This window comes from Moschus berezovskii, chromosome 9 (assembly GCF_049115385.1).
Source record: "Moschus berezovskii isolate FMDL1 chromosome 9, NW_MosBer_1.0, whole genome shotgun sequence".
NCBI lineage: Eukaryota > Metazoa > Chordata > Mammalia > Artiodactyla > Moschidae > Moschus > Moschus berezovskii.
Window position 1 is genome coordinate 878615 of NC_142468.1, and position 25567 is coordinate 904181.

The 25567-nt window shown below is 45.6% G+C and overlaps 1 protein-coding gene across 6 annotated transcripts in view; it reads left to right on the forward strand.

Moving 5' to 3' along the window:
* Positions 1-25567, forward strand: part of RPS6KA5 (ribosomal protein S6 kinase A5) — a 189525-nt gene that overhangs the window by 85848 nt on the left and 78110 nt on the right. For 4 of the 6 annotated variants that reach the window (XM_055437370.2, XM_088839364.1, XM_088839362.1 and 1 more), the window contains exon 3: positions 6605-6823. In XM_055437370.2, coding sequence (XP_055293345.1) covers positions 6605-6823 — 219 coding nt within the window. Of the gene's footprint in view, positions 1-6604; positions 6824-25567 lie in introns of those variants that run through there. The other 2 variants (XM_088839366.1, XM_088839367.1) reach the window with 2 other exon arrangements.

Genomic DNA, 25567 nt, shown 5'->3' on the forward strand with positions numbered 1-25567 from the left:
TTTCGATGTGACAGCATGCATGTCATCTTGTTTTAAAACCATCAGTCTGCTTTAACTTCTGTTTGTCATGACTCATGCCAGAAGCCTGCTTCATCATGACTACTGTGGCCAGTGGAGTCAGAGTCACACCTGTGGAAAAGCAGACTGAAGCCTAGTCTGGGGAACTAGATGTTCCCCTCGACACTGCGCTTAGTTCATCTTGCATGATTCCCTTTATCATCAAGCAGCTGAGACCTTTGTCAACAAGGTTTGCAACATTGTACTGTCTGTGTCTGGTAGAATAGGGTGCTGAATCCATATTTCAGTTTGAGCAGAAATGACCTTCATAATACATCTGTAGTTTGCCCCCACGGAGAAGGCAATGGCAACCCACTCCAGTACTCTTGCCTGGAAAATCCCATGAACGGAGGACCCTGGTAGGCTGCAGTCCATGGGGTCGCTAAGAGTCGGACACGACTGAGCAACTTCACTTTCACTTTTCACTTTCATGCATTGGAGAAGGAAATGGCAACCCACTCCAGTGTTCTTGCCTGGAGAATCCCAGGGACGGCGGAGCCTGGTGGGCTGCCGTCTGTGGGGTTGCACAGAGTTGGACACGACTGAAGAGACTTAGCAGCAGCAGCAGCAGTTTGCCCCCAGCCTATGGAATTCCTCCTCCAGCTTGGAAGAAGCTTATGTGGTTGTCTTGATCCAGTCTTCTCCTTGGAAACGGCTACTATAACCTGTCGGTATGGGAGCACATAGCAATGTCTGTCGAGCCTTGAAATGAAAGATATACCTCATTCATATGGTCATAGGTATCTGTCAAGCAAAGACAGGAATTAATCCTTGTCACTGTTTCTTTTTTTGACCATGCAGCTTGAGACTGAACCCAGGGCCTCAGCAGTGAAATCTCAAAACCCTAACCATTAGACCACCGGGGAGTTCCCATTCCTAGTTGTCATCTGTCTTTTGAATGTAGTTAGTTGGTTGGTGTAGTCTCTCAGTCGTGAGACTCCTTGCAAACCCGATGGACTATAGCCTGCCAGGCTCCTCTGTCCATGGAATTCTCCAGGTAAGAATGCTGGAGTGGGTAGCCATTCCCTTCTCCAGGGGATTGTCCCAACCCAGGGATCGAACCCAGCTCTGCCACATTGCAGGCAGCTTTTTTACCGACTGAGCCACCAGGGAATGCTTTTTAGAGTTTGCTTTCCCTCAGTCTAATAAGTAGAACTTCAACGTCGTCTCATCAAGCGCTGCTAGACTTGATCTCTGGAAAACCAGTGAACTCCATGTCTTCTTGTGCTGACATGTGTTGACAGAGTATCTTGGAAAGGCCCTTTCACTGGAGAAGCTGATAAGATCAGAGCACTGCACAGGCTTCTGTGAAGATTGCTGGCAGGGTATCTGAAGCCGTTCCATGCTGATGCAGAGATTAGAGTTATGCTGAAGCCTGAAGCTTTGTCTCTTGACCCAAGCTGCAGATTCCAGCTGTGTTGCCAAGCATCTGTTTTAGGGGCTACATCTGAGCAGGAAGTACTATTGTTTACCTTTTTTAGCCAGAAGAGTTTTTGCCATTGGTTGCTTTTTACAGTTTCCAAAAGGTGCTTTCAAAATAGGCTTCACTACAGGGCAGTCATTCATCTCACTGGAAACTAAAAGGGAATTGATATTACCACCAAGTTCAGTTGCAGTGGCCACTCTTAAAACACTGGAAGACACATAGGCGGTTCTGGACTGGATAGCACTCTTCCATAGGAGGACTCCTTCCCTCCCTTCCTCGGCACTGCAGGACCCACTCAGTCAGGGTAGGTGGCTTCTTCAAGGTCTCTCCAGCAGTGAATGTTTTCTTCCTCCTTTGCAATGTGATCGGCAGCCTTATGGCCACTTCAGAAAGCAGGGCTGTTTGGAGGCAACTCTATTTTTCTTAAGCAGCCTACTCAAAAATAAGATCCTGTTTGCCTGAAATATTTGTTGTTTGAAACATTGTAAGGCACTTCTTGAATTTTATTGCTGTAAGCATCTGTTGTCACGTAACATGTGATAGAAGGACCATAGCTTTAATTAATCATGGCAGTTATAAAAGTAAAAACTGAAGACTTGTGAGCATCAGCATACTTTTTTCCCCTGACAGTTTCCTGATGGATTAAAAATAATGCTAATGGCAGGATATGTCTTTAACTCATTGGAAAACTTCTGGATATCATCACATGGCAAGGAGGATGACTGTTTATTATTTGACCATGCAGTGTATAACGTGGCATTAAGGATGATTTTATATTATTTGCCCACCTACATTAGTATCCGATGCTATCTCACTTTTATTTGAAGTGAAATATGACATTGTTTAAAGGAACAAAAAAAAAAAATCAAAGAAAAATTATTTGCTAATTCACAGTACACCTCAAGGGAACCTCCTAGTGGTACAAAATCTTAACATCATTTACCTTTAGATTGGCTTAGCGAATAAGGACATTTTGCTTAGATGAGATGGTATGACTGTATTTTTAAATATTTAAAAGATTATTTTAGAGAAGATGAATAATATTCTGTTTTGTAAGTCCAGAAGGTATAAGAACTAACTGATGAATATTGTAGAAAGGCCTGTTTCCACTCAAAGTAAGGCACATTTTTTAATATTTAGATCCCCCTATCCACAAAATGGTCTACTTTACAAAACTTCCTCCACTTGGAAATATTAGTACTGTGTCTTTGCCACCATGCGAACAGCTGACCTGTGTTGTGACTTCTGTTTAATGTCTGGTTCCTCATTTCTTTGGCTGTGAGCTCATTCACTTTAGGGAGGTGCTGGAGCGCTGCTCGGAGTAGGGTCTTAGGAGTCGGGCCAGAGGGGCGGCTGTGACCTTGAGCCAGGGGCCCAGTTCTCTGTGCTCCATTTCCTCACCTGTAAAGTGGGGGTCACCCCTCACCCCCTCGTGGGGGTGCAGTAGGGATCTCAGAGTTTGTCTCTGAAGTGCGGACCCTCTAAAGTGGGGCTCACCCCTCACCCCCTCGTGGGGGTGCAGTAGGGATCTCAGAGTTTGTCTCTGAAGTGCAGACCCTCTAAAGTGGGGCTCACCCCTCACCCCCTCGTGGGGGTGCAGTAGGGATCTCAGAGTTTGTCTCTGAAGTGCAGACCCTCTAAAGTGGGGCTCACCCCTCACCCCCTCATGGGGGTGCAGTAGGAATCTCAGAGTTTGTCTCTGAAGCGCACTCTCTCTAAAGTGGGGGCACCCCTCACCCCCTCGTGGGGGTGCAGTAGGAATCTGAGTTTGTTTCTGAAGTGCAGACCCTCTAAAGTGGGGGTCACCCCTCACCCCCTCGTGGGGGTGCAGTAGGGATCTCAGAGTTTGTCTCTGAAGTGCAGACCCTCTAAAGTGGGGGTCACCCCTCACCCCCTCGTGGGGGTGCAGTAGGGATCTCAGAGTTTGTCTCTGAAGTGCAGACCCTCTAAAGTGGGGGTCACCCCTCACCCCCTCGTGGGGGTGCAGTAGGAATCTCAGAGTTTGTCTCTGAAGTGCAGACCCTCTAAAGTGGGGCTCACCCCTCACCCCCTCGTGGGGGTGCAGTAGGGATCTCAGAGTTTGTCTCTGAAGTGCAGACCCTCTAAAGTGGGGCTCACCCCTCACCCCCTCATGGGGGTGCAGTAGGAATCTCAGAGTTTGTCTCTGAAGTGCACTCTCTCTAAAGTGGGGGCACCCCTCACCCCCTCGTGGGGGTGCAGTAGGGATCTCAGAGTTTGTCTCTGAAGTGCAGACCCTCTAAAGTGGGGCTCACCCCTCACCCCTTCGTGGGGGTGCAGTAGGGATCTCAGAGTTTGTCTCTGAAGTGCAGACCCTCTAAAGTGGGGCTCACCCCTCACCCCCTCGTGGGGGTGCAGTAGGGATCTCAGAGTTTATCTCTGAAGTGCAGACCCTCTAAAGTGGGGCTCACCCCTCACCCCCTCTTGGGGGTGCAGTAGGGATCTCAGAGTCTGTCTCTGAAGTGCGGACCCTCAGGCAGGTGCTCACACCCTGCTGTTTGCCTTGTTGGCAGCAGCTGGGCTGAAGGACACACATGAGCACTGGGAAGGAGTTCATGGCTGTCTTCCCGTGATGTTGTAGAAAGATTTTCTTTGTTGGAGAAGACAGATGGGTAGCAATTTCTAAGCCCCATAACTGTCTGGAGATAGGAATCCCAGAATAGAAATTTAGGGCAGGTGCCTTGTGTGTGTAGGGGAACACAGAAACCTTGCACTTGTGGAGGACTACACTAGACTTTCTTCTGGATTTCTGTGGAACCTTATTCCATGGAAGGGTTAGTAAGTACTCTTTGTTAGAGTATTTTCCAGCTTCATTTCACTGCTTCTGAATAGATGGTTCGGTTCAGTTCAGTTCAGTTTCTCAGTCGTGTCCGACTCTTTGCGACCCCATGAATCGCAGCACGCCAGGCCTCCCTGTCCATCACCAACTCCCGGAGTTCACTCAAACTCATGTCCATAGAGTCGGTGATGCCATCCAGCCATCTCATTCTCTGTCGTCCCCGTCTCCTCCCACCCCCAATCCTTCCCAGCATCAGAGTCTTTTCCAGTGAGTCAACTCGTCGCATGAGGTGGCCAAAGTATTGGAGTTTCAGCTTTAGCATCAGTCCTTCCAGTGAACACCTAGGATTGATCTCCTTTAGAATGGACTGGTTGGATCTAGGTTCTAACAATCCTTTGACTTTTTTTTTTTTTGGTTCACTTCTGCCTTACTGAACTCTCACTCTGTAATCATTTTATTTTCGATACCAGACACAACCCATTTGTTAACTGTTTCCACAGTCCAGAGTATGTTCAGTATGTGTACGGTGTAGATTTTATTAAAATCCACGCCATCCAATCTCTAGTGCTCATGAAGAACGTCTCTCTTTAAAAAGAAATCACTTGCAGTTAATCGTGTAGTCCTCGGGGTCACACTGCTTTCATTTGAATCAGTTCTGCCACTTTTACCCAAATACTGTGGCCACTTCCTTTTGGTAATTCCATTTTGCACTTCCATCTGCAGAATGGGGTTACTGAAAGTACCAACCTCACTGGCTGTTTGAGAAGCGAGCGAGCCACTGTGTGGAGTGTGTTTCGCACAGAGCCTGCATCGCCTAGCCCTTCGTGCGTGTTCTCCCTCCCCTCAGGACTGTGACCACCACGCTGTCCGTTGTAACCCGTAACGCCCACGGTGTAACAGCCCATCCCTTTGCTGCTGCTGTTCAGTTGCTCAGTCGTGTCCGACTCTCTGTGACTCCATGAACTGCAGCACGCCAGGCCTCCCTGTCCTTCACCATCTCCCAGAGCTTGCTCAGACTCATGTCCATCGAGTCAGTGATGCCATCCAGCCATCTCATCCTCTGTCGTCCCCTTCTCTTCCTGCCTTCTGTCTTTCCCAGCATCAGGGTCTTTTTCAATGAATTGGCTCTAGCATCAGGTGGTCAAAGCATTGGAGCCTCAGCTTCAGCATCAGTCCTTCCAATGAATATTTAGGCCCTTCCCTTAAAACTGCCTTATTTGTGGGTAGGTTAGAACAGGATTATATGCTAAACACTGTTGAGGTGTGTGCAGAGTCTGAGGAAGCACGGGTCTGGTTCAGAACTCAGACCGGCTCCAGAATGGTCTTGAAAGCACTTCAGAAGTGGGACTGGTCTCAGCCATCCCAGGAGGTGTTTGCATTTTGAGAAGGAAAGAGACTTTATACCTTGTAGGGGTGAACTGGGGACCTGCTCCTTTCCTTTATCAGTTTTTTGGTCTGCCTTCTTCCTGCTCCTTCCTCCTGCCTCTACCTGGCCTTTCCCAGCTTCTGTAGGTAAATAAGCACAGATATCTGCTCTGGGCACAGTATCCAGTATGGCCCCAATGCCTCCACCTAGAGCGGAGTGGCCCTGTACACAGGATTTTCCCAGCTGAGCGCAAACTTAGGGAACATGCAGCAAGGTTCACCTGCTAACTTGTGAACTGCTGTCCAGAGCTGTAAAGGGGATTCTGTTGGTATTGCTTGCTGTTTAGAGTCTTTTGCATGTTTCTCTGGTGGCTCCGACGGTAAAGCATCTGCCTGCAATGCAGGAGAGAGACACCCCGGTTCAACCTCTGGGTCGGGAACCTGAAGATCTCTCTTGTTTGTACAAGGTCAGCTTATGTTGCTTTAGACTTTTTAGAATAAGTATAGAGGAACACTTGAGATCCATGATTCATATGTGTGTATGAGGTTTTTTTTTAGATTCTCGTTAAGAACTATTTGTATTTGTTTACAGCAGTAGCAAAACCTAGAGGTTTTATGCGATGTCTACAACGTCCGGGTTATTCAGAATTGGACTGTGGTTAACTGGCCGTGATAACAGTAGTTTCCTACAGCTAAACATACTGAGGCGAGAAGAACAGTAAGAGGGTGAAAGCCTCCGTTCGTCAGCAGTGGTGGGATGCCTGCATTTGAGGGTTAGACCTCGAGAGACGTCTGGCATGATCCTGAGGAAATACGTGAGAGCAAGAAGCAGCACTCAGGTGCTTCTTCGTCCAGAGAGTGCTCCTCTGTGCGCTGTTAACCTTCAGTCTGCACTCAATTATCACGCTGCCTGGGGCGCCTCTTAATAACTCTTCCGATTGTTTTCTTTCCATTTTCAGCTTACGGAAAGGTGTTTCTCGTGCGTAAAGTAAGTGGCCACGATGCTGGAAAGCTGTATGCCATGAAAGTTCTGAAGAAGGCCACCATAGTCCAGAAGGCCAAGAGCGCGGAGCACACGCGGACAGAGCGGCAGGTGCTGGAGCACGTCCGGCAGTCGCCCTTCCTGGTGACGCTGCACTACGCCTTCCAGACGGAGACCAAGCTCCACCTCATCTTAGGTGAGTGTGCTTCTCGGCGGCTGCGGCTCGCCACCACACTCTGGGCCTTGAGTTGTGACCTACCCAAAGGGCGGCACACTTCAGACTTAGAAGACTGGAGTCTTGGGACTTCCTGGTGGTCACGTGGTTAAGACTGCCTTCCAAACAGGGGGCGAGGGTTTGACAAACCCTGGTCGGGGAACTGAGGTCCCACGTGCCTCACGGCCAAAAAAACAAGGACATGAGCAACAGAAACGACATGGTGACACGTTCAACACAAGCTTTAAAAATGGTCCTCATCAAAACAAAAAAATCTTCAAAAAACAAAAGAAGAGATGAAATCTTTTGACTTCCGTTCTTCTCCCCTTGGTGGCATTTCCTTGAACATCTGGAATTGCTCTGGATTTGGGACCTCCCGGCCTGAAGAAATTTGTGTGCCTCTTTTTCACACTCCTTTTTAATCTTGAACACAGGAGTCATTTGGGTGGCTGCTTCCCTGGGCGGTAAATTCCATTCAAATGTGAGGAGCTGAATGGGGAAGTGGGCCACAGTTCTGAGGAACATACAGGTTTGGGCCAACAAGGGTATATTTATGGAAATCAGTAATTAGGAGAAAGAAAAAAAGATTTTTCTTAGAGATGCTTTGCTTTTCTGGTGAAAAGCCTGGTTTTAAGGGAGATGCCCACGAGTCAGTCAGTACTCTGCTCACTCCCATTCCCACCCACAGACGCTATCTGAATCCTTTCCTTCGTGGACTGCAGCCTGCCAGGCTCCTCTGTCCGTAGAACTTTCCACGCAAGAATACTGGAGTGGGTTGCCATTCCCTTCTCCAGGGAATCTACCCAACCAGGGGATTAAACTCTGGTCTCCTGCATTGCAGGCAGATTCTTTACCACTACAGCTGCCGGGGAAGCCCTATCAAATAGATTTTGACTGCTGTGAGTATGTGGACTTCATGAATGTCCTCTGTGCAGATTGGAAATCTGGCCAGATTTCTTTTCGGAAAAGTTGTACCGTTCTCTCTTCTACCGTTCTGAAAGGTAGTTCTTCCAGTGTCACGCTCCTCCATCAGAGAATGTCTTCTGCCCCAGTGTTAGTCCATGCTTGTGAGCACTTGCGCTATGTGTTATAGTACCCTGGTGCTGGCGTCTTGCAAGGATTCGGTGAGGTGGGCTTCCACACGCGGCACCCTGTGAGCGTTCGCTGGCCCTCCGCTCGATGCTGCCCAGTTGTCCGCAGCCCCCGCCGCAGCACAGCCTCTCTTCAGAGGTGGCGAGGCCCTGGGAGCTGCGCTCCCTGCAGTCGCCTGTCCTGTGAGAATGAAGGTCGGAGCTCAGACCCGCATCGCTGCAAAGTCTGCCCTGCGGTGCCCCTGGTTTTCTCTGGGTGTCAGTGGCACAGACAGGCTCCAGTGTGTATTTGCAACTGTATCAAATGCTCTCACTTGGAAATTATACTTGTATTAATGCTGCTTATAACTGCATTCATTTTTTGAGGCCCAGTTTGCAGTGCTTAGCATCTTCTAGTACTCTTGCCTGGAAAATCCCATGGATGGAGGAGCCTGGTAGGCTGCAGTCCATGGGGTTGCTAAGAGTCGGACACAACTGAGCGACTTCACTTTCACTTTTCACTTTCACGCATTGGAGAAGGAAATGGAAACCCACTCCAGTGTTCTTGCCTGGAGAATCCCAGGGACGGCGGAGCCTGGTGGGCTGCCGTCTGTGGGGTTGCACAGAGTCGGACACGACTGAAGTGACTTAGCAGCAGCAGCAGCATCCTCTAACGATCCCAGATCTTCTGTACACATCGGCCACAGTCTCCCTGTCTGGTCAGGGTCCCAACTCAAGTTACCGTCTGCCTGGTGTCTCAGGCCTTCATTCTCCTCCTGTGTGTATGTGTTCAGCTTTGTTGTTTACTGATTTTTAAATACAATTCCTTCTGTATTTTCCCCTAGTAGCATGTAGTGGACAGGGCATCGTAATACAATGGTTTCAACATTTTTAGCAGTGGAACCCTTCCCTCAAGTGCAGGTTCAGTTCAGTTCAGTTCAGTCGCTCAGTCGTGTCCAACTCTCCGCGACCCCATGAATCACAGCACGCCAGGCCTCCCTGTTCATCACCAACTCCCGGAGTTCACTCAAACTCATGTCCACAGAGTCTCTGATGCCATCCAGCCATCTCATTCTCCGTCGTCCCCTTCTCCTCCCGCCCCCAACCTTTCCCAGCATCAGAATCTTTTCCAGTGAGTCAACTTGTCGCATGAGGCGGCCAAAGTATTGCAAACCTTCAATTGGAAAACAGATAGAAATGAGGAGCGGTGCTTGAGTCTTAGTTTCAGGGCACCAAACCCTACAGTTTATTTCTGGTCCTCCCCCAATCACAATTGCCATGGAAGCCTCAGGGAGTCTAGGAAGACTCGCTATAAATGATTCTCTTGTTCAGCGAAGAAGATTTTACAATAAACTGGCTCATGACAGTTAAATCAGATGCCTGAGCTCATACAACCAGTGCGAGCCCTGAGCAGGAGAGCCGGACTCCTGGGCTCTGCGCCCTCTGCTCGCGCCCCTGCCTCTCCTCTGTTCCCTGGCCGTGCTGTGCTCCATCTAAGGTGTTTATTGTAAATAGTGCAGTTTTTATAAATAACACTTTTAACCTCAAAGTAGAGTGGAATATTTTGGTTTTGATTAAAAACAGTCCTTGATGACGCTGCTCTTTTAGTTGTTGCTGCTTTGTTGCTTTTGCTCTGTGTCATTGGCCCACAGATAAATAAATACAACCCCAAATGAGAAAGCCCATCTTTCTGGCCTCTCAAGAGTAGAACGTGGGCTGGACCATGGACTTGCTCCCTTGTGGGTGAGGCAGGCGGTGCGTTTGAAAGGCCTGCCCTCTGCCTCCTGCTTGTGCGTGTTTGTGGTTGCTATTTGGCTTTAAAGACAACACTTTTCAGAAATCACGAAAGGGGCTTTGTTAAACTGTTCTTTTGTTTTTTCTGGTTGAGTTGTTTGTTTGTGGTGCTTGGGACACATGCTAGGTCAGTCCTCCAAGTGCTGTCTCAGTCTGCCAGGGCCGTCATGATGCAGTGTAAGACCAGGTGGCTTATGAAGCGGGAGTTGCTTCCTGCTCGGGTCCGGTGCCTGGGCGTCCAGCACCACGGCGCCAGCGGGAGTTTGCTGTGTGGGCCGTGAGGAGGGCCTGGCCCAGCCTCGCCCCGGCTCGCGGAGGCCCTCTGACCGCCTCTGCGCATGGCTGACCCTCTGCAGTCACACCTCTAGTGTTGCTTTCTGTGTTCAAATGTTCTCTTCTGGTGAGGACACGAATCAGATTGGATTAGAGCTTACCCTAATGGCCTCATTTTAATAACGTAATTACCTCCTTAAAGGCCCTGACTACCAATCCAGTCACATTCTGAGGTTCTGGGGCTAAGACTTCAATATGCAAAATGTGGGGGAGACAGTATCAGCCCCTAGCTGTCTTTAAAGGTGTATTGATTAACTTTATCTAGGTTTTGTGTACTCTTAGAGATTAATAGCAAGAGTTCGCATGTCAAGCAAGCTTTTCAGGGATCCAGCTGGCTGACCTTTGTTCTGATGGATAAACAGACATTACAGACTGTTGTTACTACAGAAGCAGATATATGCACACAGAATCTGTAGCAAAACAAAACCAAGAAGACATGTTCAGGACCCCGAGTTTGCTTCATGACACCTCCCTCTGTCTTATTACCTTAGTATATTCTTCCAGACCTTTCTGTCTGTGCATCTTTATTAAGATGAAGTTGTCCTGTACAGAGGATTGGTAACCAGCTTTTTTTCCTTTCGGTATAGTGATGATGTCTCTCTTTCGTGGTTAATGAGTTTTCATTTCACTTAATATCTGGTAATACTCATTGTCTGTTGCTGCGTAACTCTAAAATTTCGTTGCTTAAACAGTAACGTGTTCTTTCGTGATGCTCTGGGTTGGCTGGACTTGCTCACGCGGTAGAGAGTGGAGGGCTGGCTGGGCTTGAGGGCTGCGCTGGTGTCATTCCTGTGCCTAAAAGTTGCTGCTGCTCTGGCTGAGACCCTTTCTTCCTCTGCACGTGGCTCTCACCCCCCAGCTCAGCAGATCAGCTTCTTCCCATTGTGGCCGCCTCGGGGCAGCTCGTGCAAGCTGCCAGGAGGGTGAAGGGAGGGGTCGCAAGGCGCTCTGAGGCCCTGAAGCTCACACAGCCTCACTTCCAGCACAGAACCAGCCCAGGTCTAATGAGTGGGGAAGCAGACTCGGCTTCTTGTCATGTCTTTTTTTTAATAATATTTTCTTGCACACATATATATAATTTACATACAACATTATATAGTATATATTATAATTGGCATACAGTATTACTGTAAATTAATTTCAGATGTGCAGCATAATGACTTGATATTTGTATGTATTGCAGAACAGTCACCTCAGTAAGTCTGGTTAACACCCATCACCACTCATGGTTATAGAATTACTTGTTGTTGTGACGAGAACTTTGAAGGTCTTCTCTTTTAGGAACTTTCAAATAGGCAATCCAGTGTTATTAACTGTAGCCACTGTGCTGTACATTGCATTCCCATAACTGATTTATCTTATGACTGGTGGTTTGCCCTTTTGACGGCCTCCACTCGTCTCACCCACACCCCAGGCTCCCACCTCTGGCCGCTGTCAGTCTGCTCTTGTTTTGTTTCTTCATTTTGGACTCTGCATATAAGTGAGACCATGTGGTAGCTGTCTTTCTGTTCGCCTTATTTCACTTAGCATAATGCCCTCAAGATTCATCCATGATGTCATAAATGGCTCGATTTCATCTTTATGGCCAGATAATGTTCCATTTTATGTACGTGTAGAAATACATGCAGACACGCACACACGCACAAACTGCATTTTCTCTGTTCGGTCATTCATTCGTTAATGGGCACATAGGGTGTGTCTCTGTCTCCTGTTACAAGTAACACCGTGGTGAGCATGAGGGCACATGTGTCTTTTCAAGTTAGTGCTTTTGTTTTCTTCAGATGAACACTCAGAAGCGGGGTTGCAGGATCATATGGTGGCTCTGTTTTTAATTTTTTGAAGAACCTCCATACTGTTTTGCATCGTGGCTGCACCAGTTTACATTCCCACCACCCGTGTACAAGGGTTCCCTTCTCTCTACATCCTCAGTAGACTTTGCTTCGTAATGTGGCGACTACAAAGAATTTGTGGCCATCTACCACACAAGTTTGTATTCACATTTCACTCATTGTCCCGTAAACTCCTTTGCAGCTGGTTTGTTCAAACAAGGAGCACTCACTCGGTTGCCTGCTTGAAGTCTCTTAATCTGGAATGCTCCCTTTTTTATATCCTTGGTTTATTAATCTGAAAACATGTAGTGACTTTAGCTTATTCCTCTGCTGAATTCCAATATTTGGGAAATCGGAGCTCAAGTCTTGGTAAATGGACATTAGATATTTTTGCTGGAACACACCGTATCACAGTGGAGAAACCGACAATCTGGTTGTTAGTGATGCTCAGACTAAATTACAGAGGTGATCATCTGATCTGTTTCAAATAGAATTATATTTTTTTCCCTTAAAAGTGAAAATAATCTGTGATGTTTTGGTACTTTATGGTTTTAACATTTAGCACTTAATAACTCATTGCTTAAATCAACTGTTTCATTGTGAGTTACAGAATTGTTTGTTGTGATGAAAATGTTAAAGGCTTACTCTCTCAGAAACTTTCAAATATGCAATCCAGTGTTATTAACTGTAGTCACCCTGCTGTGCAATATATCCTCATGACTGATTTGTTTTATAATTGGAGTTTTGAATCTTTTGACCAAAGGGTGATTTTTCTAAATCTGTCATTTTTTCTACATCTGTTAGTTGGCATTCTTCTGAAAAAGTACAGCTTTGTTTCATCCAGTGTAATTTTTTGTTTACCCTGAGATCCTGAGATAGTTTCTAATGGAAAGATCAGATGCAGTCCCTTTAATTGCCAGTATTCAAAGAAAGACGTTAAGAACAAATTCAAGTGGTACTATGTTTTAGGATCCCTGATAATCATTTGTCTTCAGTCATAACCAGAGGTAGCCTGCTCTATATACTCTTCTGACGTTTCTTGTTTTCACTTAACAATGTATCCTGGGGTTTGCTGCTACTGCTAAGTCACTTCAGTCGTGTCCGACTCTGTGTGACCCCATAGACGGCAGCCCACCAGGCTCCCCCGTCCCTGGGATTCTCCAGGCAAGAACACTGGAGTGGGTTGCCATTTCCTTCTCCAATCCTGGGGTTTACTCTTTATTAATTTGTGAAGATCTTCCCCATTCTTTTTTATCCCTGCATAGTTTTCCATTCCATTCCATAGCACACCTAATCAGTTCTCTAGGATTGGATCCTTGGGTTGTTTCCAGTCTTACGCTTTGATGATCCAGAGTACACAACTTGTCCATGTCATTTCCCACTTGCACAGAAAAAAAAACTAGCCTTAATTCATGGGAAGAGGTTGCTCGGTCTATATTTTTGCCATCTGTAATTTCACGTATACCTTCCCACAGGGGTTGTGCTATTTACAGTCCCACTAGAATTGTGTTAGAGTGCCTGTTTCTCCACACAGCATGTTCTCAACTTCTGGATATCTGTTTGTCTCATAGATAGCTGGTGTCTCAGTGTAGAGTTAATTTGAACTTTTTAGTGAGGGTGAGTACATTCTCTTATGTTTGAAAGGCCGTTAGCCTGTTTCTGCAAACTGTCTGTGCCCCTGCCCATGTGTTCTCGTCTCAGTTCTCTAGAAGCGTTCAGATCAGTCATGTGTAATGTTCACGGTAAATCCTTCCCTGTTTTCCACTTTCCTTTTGACTTTATGATGTTTTACCATGTAAAACTTAATTAAATTTATATGGAATAGAATTTGTTTAAAAAGATCTTTATGGCTTAGGGAGTTTAAGTCATAGTTAGAAAGATCACACATTCCTGAGGTTATAAGGAATTCACCGGTGTATTTTAAGTGCTTGTATGGTTTTATTTTTTGCATGGAGAACATCCCAACACCATATACTGAAATGTCCAGGTTTACACTGACTTGAGGTGCTGCCATGATGGCCACTCCGAAATGCAGTACTTGGATGCAATCTTAAAAATGACAGAATGATTTCTATTTGTTTCCAAGGCAAACCATTCAATATTACAGTAATCCAGGCCTATGCCCCAACCAGTAACGCTGAAGAAGCCGAAGTTGAACAGTTCTATGAAGACCTACAAGACCTTTTAGAACTAACACCCAAAAAAGATGTCCTTTTCATTATAGGGGACTGGAATGCAAAACTAGGAAGTCAAGAAACACCTGGAGTAACAGGCAAATTTGGCCTTGGAGCACGAAATGAACCAGGGCAAAGGCTAATAGAGTTTTGCCAAGAGAACGCACTGGTCATAGCAAACACCCTCTTCCAACAACACAAGAGAATACTCTACACATGGACATCACCAGATGATCAACACCGAAATCAGATTGATTATATTCTTTGCAGCCAAAGATGGAGAAGCTGTATACAGTTAGCAAAAAGAAGACCAGGAGCTGACTGTGGCTCAGATCATGAACTCCTTATTGCCAAATTCAGACTTAAATTGAAGAAAGTAGGGAAAACCATTAGACCATTCAGATAGGACCTAAATCAAATCCCTTATGATTATACAGTGGAAGTAAGAAATAGATTTAAGGGTCTAGATCTGATAGATAGAGTGCCTGATGAACTCTGGACGGAGGTTCGTGACATTGTACAGGAGACAGGGACCAAGATCATCCCCATGGAAAAGAAATGCAAAAAAGCAAAATGGCTGTCTGAGGAGGCCTTACAAATAGCTGTGAAAAGAAGAGAAGCGAAAAGCAAAGGAGGAAAGGAAAGATATAAGCATCTGAATGCAGAGTTCCAAAGAATAGCTAGGAGAAATAAGAAAGCCTTCCTCAGCGATCAATGCAAAGAAATAGAGGAAAACAACAGAATAGGAAAAACAAGAGATCTTTTTAAGAAAATTAGAGATATCAAGGGAATATTTCATGCAAAGATGGGCTCAATAAAGGACAGAAATGGTATGGACCTAACAGAAGCAGAAGATATTAAGAAGAGGTGGCAAGAATACACAGAAGAACTGTACAAAAAAGATCTTCACGACAAAGATAATCACGATGGTTTGATCGCTCACCTGGAACCAGACATCTTGGAATGTGAAGTCAAGTGGGCCTTAGAGAGCATCACGACGAACAAAGCTAGTGGAGGTGATGGAATTCCAGCTGAGCTATTTCAAATCCTGAAAGATGATGCTGTGAAAGTGCTGCACTCAATATGCCAGCAAATTTGGAAAACTCAGCAATGGCCACAGGACTGGAAAAGGTCAGTCTTCATTCCAATCCCAAAGAAAGGGAATGCCAAAGAATGCTCAAACTACCGCACAATTGCACTCATCTCACACGCTAGTAAAGTCATGCTCAAAATTCTCCAAGCCAGGCTTCAGCAATATGTGAATCGTGAACTTCCAGATGTTCAAGCAGGTTTTAGAAAAGGCAGAGGCACCAGAGATCAAATTGCCAACATCCACTGGATCATGGAGAAAGCAAGAGAGTTCCAGAAAAGCATCTATTTCTGCGTCATTGACTATGCCAAAGCCTTTGACTGTGTGGATCACAATCAACTGTGGAACATTCTGAAAGAGATGGGAATACCAGACCACCTGACCTGCCTCTTGAGATACCTGTATGCAGGTCAGGAAGCAACAGTCAGAACTGTACATGGAACAACAGACTGGTTCCAAATAGGAAAAGGAGTACGTCAAGGCTGTATATTGTCGCCCTGCTTATTTAATTTATATGCAGAGTACATCATGAGGAACGCTGGGCTGGAAGAAGCACAAGTTGGAATCAAGACTGCTGGGATGAAATATCAATAACCTCAGATAGGCAGATGATACCACCCTTATGGCAGAAAGTGAAGAGGAACTCAAAAGCCTCTTGAAAGTGAAAGAGGAGAGTGAAAAGGTTGGCTTGAAGCTCAACATTCAGAAAACAAAGATCATGGCATCTGGTCCCATCACTTCATGGGAAATAGATGGGGAAACAGTGGAAACAGTGTCAGACTTTATTTTTTGGGGCTCCAAAATCACTGCAGATGCTGATTGCAGCCATGAAATTAAAAGACGCTTACTCCTTGGAAGGAAAGTTATGACCAACCTAGGTAGCATATTAAAAAGCAGAGACATTCCTTTGCCAACCAAGGTCCGTCTAGTCAAGGCTATGGTTTTTCCAGTGGTCATGTATGGATGTGAGAGTTGGACTGTGAAGAAAACTGATTGCCGAAGAATTGATGCTTTTGAACTGTGGTGCTGGAGAAGACTCTTGAGAGTCCCTTGTACTGCAAGGAGATCCAACCAGTCCATTCTAGAGGATATCAATTCCGGGTGTTCATTGGAAGGCCTGATGCTGAAGCTGAAACTCCAATACTTTGGCCACCTCATGCGACTAGTTGACTCACTGGAAAAGACTCTGATGCTGGGAGGGATTGTGGGCAGGAGGAGACGGGGATGACAGAATGAGATGGCTGGATGGCATCACCGACTCGATGGACGTGAGTTTGAGTGAACTCTGGGAGTTGGTGATGGACAGTGAGGCCTGGCGTGCTGTGATTCATGGGGTCGCAAAGAGTCGGTCACGACTGAGCGACTGAACTGAACTGAACTGAGGTGCTGCCTTTTACATATCTTAAATTCTATATATATTCATGTCTTTCCTGACTGACTGACTGACCTGTTTTGTTGAATCATATGCCATTACCACACTGCTTAGTTTATCGAAGTTTTACAATATGTTTTAATACTCAGAAAGGCTAGACCCCCCTTTGTCTTTCGTTTCTGTTATTTTTCAGAGTTTTGGGGGGTTCCATCGTGCTTGTTTACTTTTGATGTGAACTTTAGAATCAAGTTGTCTAGTTTTGGAGGGGAACTTGTTCGGGTGTTTTTAATTGCAGTTGTCTAAATTTTAAAAAAGTAATTTTGGGAGAATTGGTATTTGTATGGTATTGGTTGTTCCTGTTCAGGAACATGCTGTGTCTTCTCGTGTGCTGGAGTCTACTTCTGACACCTTCAGGAGTGTTCTGTTATTTTTCTCCTGTGCACGTTCCCTCCGTCAGCCTGTGACAGTCCGTCAGCTGCTGCTGTTGTCAGGAGGGCCTTTTTTCCCGCTGACTCTTCCAGCTGTTCACGCTCACACGCTCGTCAGTCTCTTGGCTTTTAGCTGTGTCTGTGCCCCTGCCCATGCTGTTTCTCCGCCTGCATGCAGCGTGCTGTCTGGGGGTGTGGGCTTTCTTAGGCTCGGAGTTTTACTGAGGGAGTAGGTCGTGGAGATTTACAGTCGTTCTTTCTGTTCTTTATGAAGTTTTGGGAGCAGACATGGAAATTCAGGTCGAGGTTGCCATCATGCTCCTACTAGGATTCATGGCTCACTGGAGATTACCAGGCATGTTCCTTTGGGATAAGATTTGTCTGCTTGGCACAGGCTTCTCGAAAGATAGGATTATTAAACGTTCGTGTCATCTTGACGGATGCCGTTGTTGGCCTTTGCCAGATGTGGTGCGCAGCGTTTCTTTCTGCACTGCCCTGTGCCTTGTTTCCCACAGTGCACTTTGCTTTCTTGTAATTGCCTTCCGTCCGTTTGTACGTGTGCCGTCCTCTAAATAAGGGCTCATTTGGTCTCTGGACTGTAATTTGTTGACCCCTGCAGTAAATGCATCTAAGTCACACCTGTGTTTTTTCTTTAAATTCTACATCGTTAATACCAGTTAGGCTTTGTTTTAATTTGTGTCTAATGGCATCATATAGATTGATGGATTTTTTCTTTATATTTTTTTAGCTTCTCCAAATCTTACAACATATAACTTTTTCTTTATCTCTCTCTGCCTGCTTACAGCAAGAAATATAAACATATTTTCATCTGTTCTCTTTCTCTCTCTTAAAACTCATATTCATTTCAGCTGTCAGTGGGAGGGAATTCTATGTAGAAAATAATCTGGGAAAACAATTTTTCTTTGTCAGTTAGTTATAATTTTGTCAAAACAGCAGCTGATCTGTGACTGTGTAAACTGTCAGATTAATCAGTAGCATTCACAAGGCACTGAAGAAGCAAATCACGAAGGTCTTTATAAAGGTGATGCCCAGGAGCATGCTCAGGAATGGACGCCCCCTCCCCCACTGCTTTCCGATAGTTCTGCCGCTGTGAGTCACCCTTTCGACAAGAGCTCAAAGGTATTTAAAACGTTAAAGTTTCACTTTCGAGTATTTATTTCATCTCAGAAATTGCAGGGGTGAGGATACTTGCTGAGATGGTGACAGTGAGAATGGTTCACGATCCACTGCCATCTCCAGCATAAGCAAGACAGACGGTAACTGAAGGAGCTTCCTCACTAGATATGACTGACTCATAGCACTGATAAATAGCTATGCCTTCGTCACAGCGTTATAGTGATCTTGATGCCCTGGAATGCATTTGCAAGAGGTAGCATTGGAATGTTGAGCTAAAACCAGAAGACAAACTGAGCTGACTCCGGCATGACATTAAACAGAAATTGCCTTCGTCTGTGTGATACCTGGCCAGACGCCTGCTCCTGAGAGTCAGGGGGAGTGAAAGGAGCAATCAGGCGCCGTTCGGGGAGGAAGCGCAGGGGCAGTGCGGACCGGCCGCGAGGGGTCCCAAAGGAGGAAGAGAAGCTGCATGAAGAAAGAAGAAGGTGGAGAGCAGGGCTGGGCTGGGTGAGGAGGCCCTGAACGATGGGGGATGCGAAGTAATGGCAGTTGGCTCCTTGGAAGTTGCTCCCATAAGAAATATGAACCAAAGAAGTTCTGAAGAGAATTTGAGATGAAAAGGCTAGATGACTGGAGATGGGTCAGAGCATTACTAGGTTTAAGTAGGTGTTTGGAGGGTGAAATGAAGCAGAGAAGCTTTCTTTGGCCGCAGGAGACCCAGGATTTAGCCCTTCTTTCTGTTGGTTTACCGGCCGCTTCCTTTCCTGCCAGCACGTTTCCATGCGATCGGAAAGCGGGCCAGGACCTTCCCTGGTTACCCTGTGTCCTCAGTGGAGAATGATGGCATCAGGTCGTGTCTGCAGTAGTCAGTGACACTCCAAGGCTCAGTGTCTCCAGTGGGCTCCGCTTTCTCCATCTGTTAACAGAAGCACGTGTAACTGACAGTAGGGCTTCCCTGTTGGTCTGGGAGTTAAGAGTCTGCCTGCCCGTGCAGGGTCAGGGGTGCATCCCTGGTCCAGGAATGCACTGTATCCACTGACCCCGCATGCTACAACCACTGAGGCCTGAGTCTGGGGCCCATGGGCCGCAGCAGGAGGAGCCATCATTCACCACAGCTAAGACCCAGAGCAGCCAAAAATAAATACGTTAAAAAAAAAAAAGAACCACGGCCAGTAGAGAGGTTCAACATGAAGTCAAGTTAGATACGCAGAGGTCTTAAGTAGCTGAAACTATCCTCAGCTAACTAACAATGTATGTTTCTTCTCGATAAAGTGCATTTTTCCATGTTCTTAATGCCCTAATACAGTGATGTTAATAGTGTGATTAGAAAAAGTTGTTGCAAATACTTACAGGTGGCTTTGAACTCCTAATATTTTGTTTTGAAATGTAAATAATATGTACTTTAAAATCAATAATTTTGATTGGAAACAGATGTTGTTTGTCCTAATATTAATTCCATAAGATATATTTGCCTTAGTCCCTTGGACTGCAAAGAGATCAAACCAGTCCATCCTAAAGGAAATAAGTCCTGAATATTCATTGGAAGGACTGATGCTGAAGCTGAAGCTTCAACACTTGGGCCCCTGATTCGAAGAATTGACTCATTGGAGAAGACCCTGATTCTGGGAAAGATTGAAGGCAGAAGAAGAGGGGGACGACAGAGGATGAGATGGTTCAATGGTATCACCGACTCAATGGACATGAGTTTGAGCAAGCTCTGGGACTTGGTGATGGACAGGGAAGCTTGGTGTGCTGCGGTCCATGGGGTCTCAAACAGTTGGACACTACTGAGAGACAGTGCTGAACTGATATTTGACATGTTATGTTAGTTTAAGGTACCCAATTTTGTATATGTATATAGGGCTTCCTAGGTGGTAAAGAACTGGCTTGCCAGTGCAGAAGACATAAGAGACGCGGGTTTAATCCCTGGGTCAGGAAAATCCCCTGGAGGAGGGCATGGCAACCCACTCTAGTATTCTTGCTGAGAATCTCATGGACAGAGGAGCCTGGTGGGCTACAGTCCATGGGGTCACATAGAGTCAGATACAACTCAGCAACCAGGCACGCATGCCTGCAAGGCAGGTCATACAGGGTCTTTAGATACCAGACTCAAATGGACTTGGATTTAAATTTCAGCTTCATCTCTTAATAACTGTGAGATCTTGAGCAAGTCACTTGGTTACAAGCATGATCTACAGATTACTGATGTATCTGTTGGCCTTTTCCGCATAACAGACTACCCCAAATTAAATGGCTTTGATGTAGCCGTTTATGGGGACTCACTCCTATGCTGGACTTCTGAGGTGTCTGCTGTGCTAGTCTCACTTTGCTCTTCTTGCAATATCCTTTCTCTTGGTTTGCAAACTGAAAAATGTTTACTTTAGTAACGTAAGGTTGTTTTAAACCCTAGACTATGCTGTTATGGGGGTGGAAGTTGCACTGCTCTGTTCAGAAGTGATGGGAGGCTCTGGTAGGCAGGATAACAGCCATCCCAAGACACTGAGATTCTCTTCTCCAGAACTTGTGAGCATGTTGGGTTACATGACAAACAAATTAAGAGAAGTAAGGTTGCAGATGGAATTAAAGTTATTAGTCAGCTGACCTTAGAATAGGGAGATTATCCTGGATCATCTGGGTGGGCCCAGTGTAAGCACAGGGTCCATAAAAGTGGAGAGGAAGGGAGGAGAGGAGTCAGGTGGAGATGTGCCTGCCGGAGGGGTTAGAGTAACACTGGGCGAGGCATGATTCAGCCACCTTGCTTGCTTGGGCGATGGAGGGAAAGGGCCGTGAGTCAAGGCGCGGGCCACCTCTTCAGTGCTGGGAAAAGCAAGGAAGCAGACTTTCCCCTGAACTCCCAGAATAGATGCAGCTCTGCGGGCACCTTGATTTTAGCCCAATGATACCCACACCAGACTTCTAATGTACAACATAAAATAATAAATGTGTCTTATTTTAGGCCACCAAGACTAGTAATTTGTTATAGCTGCAGTGGAAAGAGAACAGAGAGTCAGCAGGGAGCGAATTAGACATGTAGACCACTCTTTAAAGAACTTTTACCGGGAGAGGAAGAAGAAAGAGAAGACATGATAATGCGGGATTTAGGGAGGATGCTCGTGTTTTAAAGTGAGTGAGATTTTGTGACTTTGAATTTTTACACTATTTATGTGATTTCTGTGTTATTTTTATGCTTCTTAGAAACACACTCCAGCTACTGTCACATAAAAATCTTTAAAGGCAATTTATTTGCATTTGAATAAAAGTAAGCTATCTCTGCAATTTGAAAACTTGAGGATTGCACTCTTTTGCTTAATACTGACTAAAACTAATTAGACCCTGTAGTACTTTCTAGAAATATATGTTAAACATTTATAAGCTTTGAAATTACGCTTACATTGAGAGAGCAGAGGTCAGGACACCATATATTTGAATTTAAGTTATTATAATTAAATGTCATTGTTTTTTAGTTCTATAAATTGTAACTTAGGTCTGTAAATAATAACTGTAGTTAATAATCATTTTTAAAAAAATGCTCACTGTATGTTTGGCCCAAGTTTAACTCTTAAATAGCTCATTTAATCCCCATAACAGTCTTATGTGTGATGGAATTATTTGTATTCATATTTTATAGATACAGAGTATGAGCCATTCTACATATAAAGATCATCACTTAGCAACTACAAATGAATTGAAATATAATCATTTTCATATAGGAAGTTCCCTTTAGTTTAATCAAGGGACCAGTAGTCTGTATAAGCATCATATAAGGTATTCCATTGTATGGGCTGTAAATAAATCTCAGTATAATTTTAAGTTGGTAAATGTTATATAAAAGTTACCTTGATGAAATGTGCCTCACCGCTCCAGAGAACATATCATATTTATTCACTGGTTTATTTATAATTATTGTCACGAAGACATGCTGTTGATGGTCCCCTTCTTTTCTTCTGTTATGAACAGAAGGTATTTTGAGACTTATTCTGAACTTTTCTAGGAGGGAAGAGATCAGAATTTAAAGAGAGAGATTCAACAGGAAATGTGTTTTTACCATATGATTGTTGTTGTTTAGTTGCTAAGTCATGTCTCTCTTTCGGGACCCCATGGACTGTAAGCCCACCAGACTCCTCTGTCCATGGTATTTCCCAGGCAAGAATGCGGGAGTGGGTTGCCATTTCTTTCTCTAGGGGATCTTCCCAACCCAGGGATTGAACCTGAGTCTCTGGTATCTCCTGCGTTGACAGGTGGATTCTTTGCCCCTGAGTCACCAGGGAAACCCTGTAAAGTTATTATCGGTTCTGTTTTCCTTTTCCAGGACAGTGGTCCTGTCCACTGGTCCATCTAAATTTCAGTTTTTGGCTATTATAATATGTAACTCTTTCTTTCTACTTTTCCTGTTAATAAACTCAAGATGAAAAATCTATCCTCATTCTCCTGTGTGGCTACAGCAGCCCGTCAGCAGAGTATTGCATGTTTATTCAGTTCCTGCAACCAGTATTAATGAATGCTTGATATTTGGTGCCTGGCAGTGGGGAAATTGCCCTGGGACTTTGACCTGTCTCGTTGATACTAGGTTGCAACTTTGGTTTCTGTCAGGATACACTGAAATTAGCTTCTAGAATGAAAAGTAAAACACGTCGTTCAGTCGCTCAGTCGTGTCTGACTCTCCGTGACCCCATGAATCACAGCACGCCAGGCCTCCCTGTCCATCACCAACTCCCGGAGTTCACTCAAACTCAGGTCCACAGGGTCGGTGAGAAGTATGAATCTATTTGTGGACCATGCTCTCTATAAAGCTTAAGTTTGTATGAGTGCTATTTTAGAGGCTTTGGAGGTTTTCTTTAAATATCCTCAGGGTTTTAGAATTATTCTTCCCCTACTTCACCCTCATTCCTTCCCTCATCCTCCTCTGCTAACCCCTCCATTGTGCTCTGTGAATAACCCCCTGTGCACAGGCTCCCCAAATCTTAACTAAGTGTGCCTTATTTATCTAAAATCAACCCTCCTGTCCTTGGAGGATGGCACTTCTCCAGCAGGCCCTTTCGCAGAAGACCATCCACTTCCCCATCCAAGTCCTTAATATTCAACCAAGTGATGATAGTCAGACGTCGTTTAAGAGTTAACTGACTCCTGGACACACGCTTGCCTTTTCCAGTGATTTATTCATCAGGTTTCGCTTGTCTTTCCTGCCGTCTCCTGCCATCCTCTCCACAGTTTTGGGAACTGAGTTGATAACCAGTTCCTCACCGTGCCAGAGCTCTTTTTAACAAACGCACTTGTCTCTGGCTGTGCCGGTCTTTACGCACGCTTTCTCCAGTTGCCCCGAGTGGGGGCTGCTCTCAAGCTGCGGCTCGTGGGCTCAGTTGCCCCACGGCATGTGGGGTCTTTCCGGACCCGGGATTGAACCCGTGTCCCTTGCGTTGCAAGGTGGGTTCTTAACCACTGGGAGCCTAACCACACATTGGGCCGTATCACTCACACCAGTCGCCCTTCTAAGACCTCATAGTCCGATGTCTGCCTTGACTGTCGTCTCCATTGCTCTCTTCTCTCACACTCCCTGAGTCTGTTCTCCAGCCCCCATTGACTCTGCCTTCCCTTGAGTCTTTCCTGCCAGTTTTCCAGCACCACCTTTGGGTGGTGGGCGCGTCCTTACTGGCCTGAGGTCTGCCTGGTCTGGCACACCAGCGTCATTTGCTGAGTTACCCTTCCTCCTGCCTGGTCTGGAAGTTGCTTTTATTACTCGGCAGATTTTTTCCCAGTGCCAGCTTTCTAAGCTTTCCTCATGTGTCTCCAAACTGTGTCAGCGGGGCCTGGCGCAAACTTCATGCTTCTGTCTCAGCAGACTCTCACGGGGTCAGCCGGGGTCACGCACCCCTCCTGTGTTTCCTCGCCTCCCCCACTTCCCAGCCCCCCAGCCCCTGCCGCCGTCCCCCTGTCCGCGGCTCCCCCCTGTCTGACTGACACCAACAGGGATCAGGGCTGTCTGCTGCACATGCTCAGGTTTTCTTCCCCTCTCCTTCTGCACCTTCAGGACTTCTGTATCTTGGAGTATGCCTGTCAGATTGGTAGAAATTAAAAATAACTGTACTATTAAGAGTTGATGAGGGACTTCCCTGGTGGTCCAGTGGTTCAGACGCCACGCTTCCCGTGTAGGGGACGTGGGCTTGATCCCCAGTCAGGGAACTAAGATCCTGCGTGCAGCGCAGCCAAAAGTAATCATAAAATAGTGTTTAAATTTTCTTTTTTCAATAAAGGTCAGTTTTAACAAAAAGAGTTGATGAGAACTTTGTTTTCTAAGGCATCCATTTAGTGTTGGTGGGGAATATAAATAACCTTTCTGAGGAAAGTGCCTGTAACAATTGGCAGCAATTATTAAAATTAAATTGACTTAGGGTCAGAGACTAAAGCGCTCTGATATCTAATGTATGTGTGATCAGAAGCCAGATCCCGGGCTGAGGAAGAGTAGTTACAAACAGCATTAGTGGGGCAAGTGACAAATTTTGAATAGAGAGTATAGATTATAGTATTTTTATCATTAAGTTTCTGATATTGATAATTGTCCTGCAGCTATGTGAAGGAGCGTTCTTCTTCTTTTTTTTTTTTTTTTTAGTATTTGCACCTTGAAGGATTTAGGAGCTTGATGTCTCCAACTTATCCTCAGTTAGTTCAGGGACATTATGTGCGTGTGTAAAAACACGCAGAGAACGCTAAAGCAAATGAGCAAAATGTGAACAATTGATGGCATTGCGTGATGGACACATAGGGATTCCTTTTGCTGTTCCTGCAAGTATTTTGTGTAAGTTTGAAGTCGTATCAAATATTTAAAAAATAAAACCCACAGGGAATGCTTTATGGTCGAGGAAAAGCTTTATAAATCAGGCCCAGATATAATGGACAATCTTTACCAGCCTTCCTTGACCAAGAATGTAATTCCAAGTCACTCTTCCTTATGATGTAAGCCTCTGGAACAATATTAGAGAATAACTTTTCCAAAACTGCATTATCCAAGTTTATACCTTTGTGTGCTGCAAAGTTTGCTCTTTGTCTCATCATTATAGTGTAGTGAGAAAGATACATAGATTACGTTTATTGTCCTGTGTATGTTATTTCTCACAATTGAACATATGAGATTCGGACTGCACACAGTTGGAGGTTCTACCCTCTGGCAGGAACCTAGAGTGTAGCTCTTTGTTGCCAAATTCAGGTCCATCTGCTTTAACTGGCAAAAGGAGATGGTAACTGCGGGCAAGGGAGGCCAAGGACTTGTTTGGAGAAAACAGGCCTGGGTCTGGTCCTGCTGCCGCTGCTGCTGAGTCACTCCAGTCGTGTCCGACCCTGCGTGACCCCACAGACGGAAGCCCACCAGGCTCCCCCGTCCCTGGGATTCTCCAGGCAAGAACACTGGAGTGGGTTGCCATTTCCTTTTCCAATGTGTGAAAGTGAAGTCGCTCAGTCGTGTCCGACCCTTAGTGACCCCACGGACTGCAGCCCACCAGGCTCCTCCA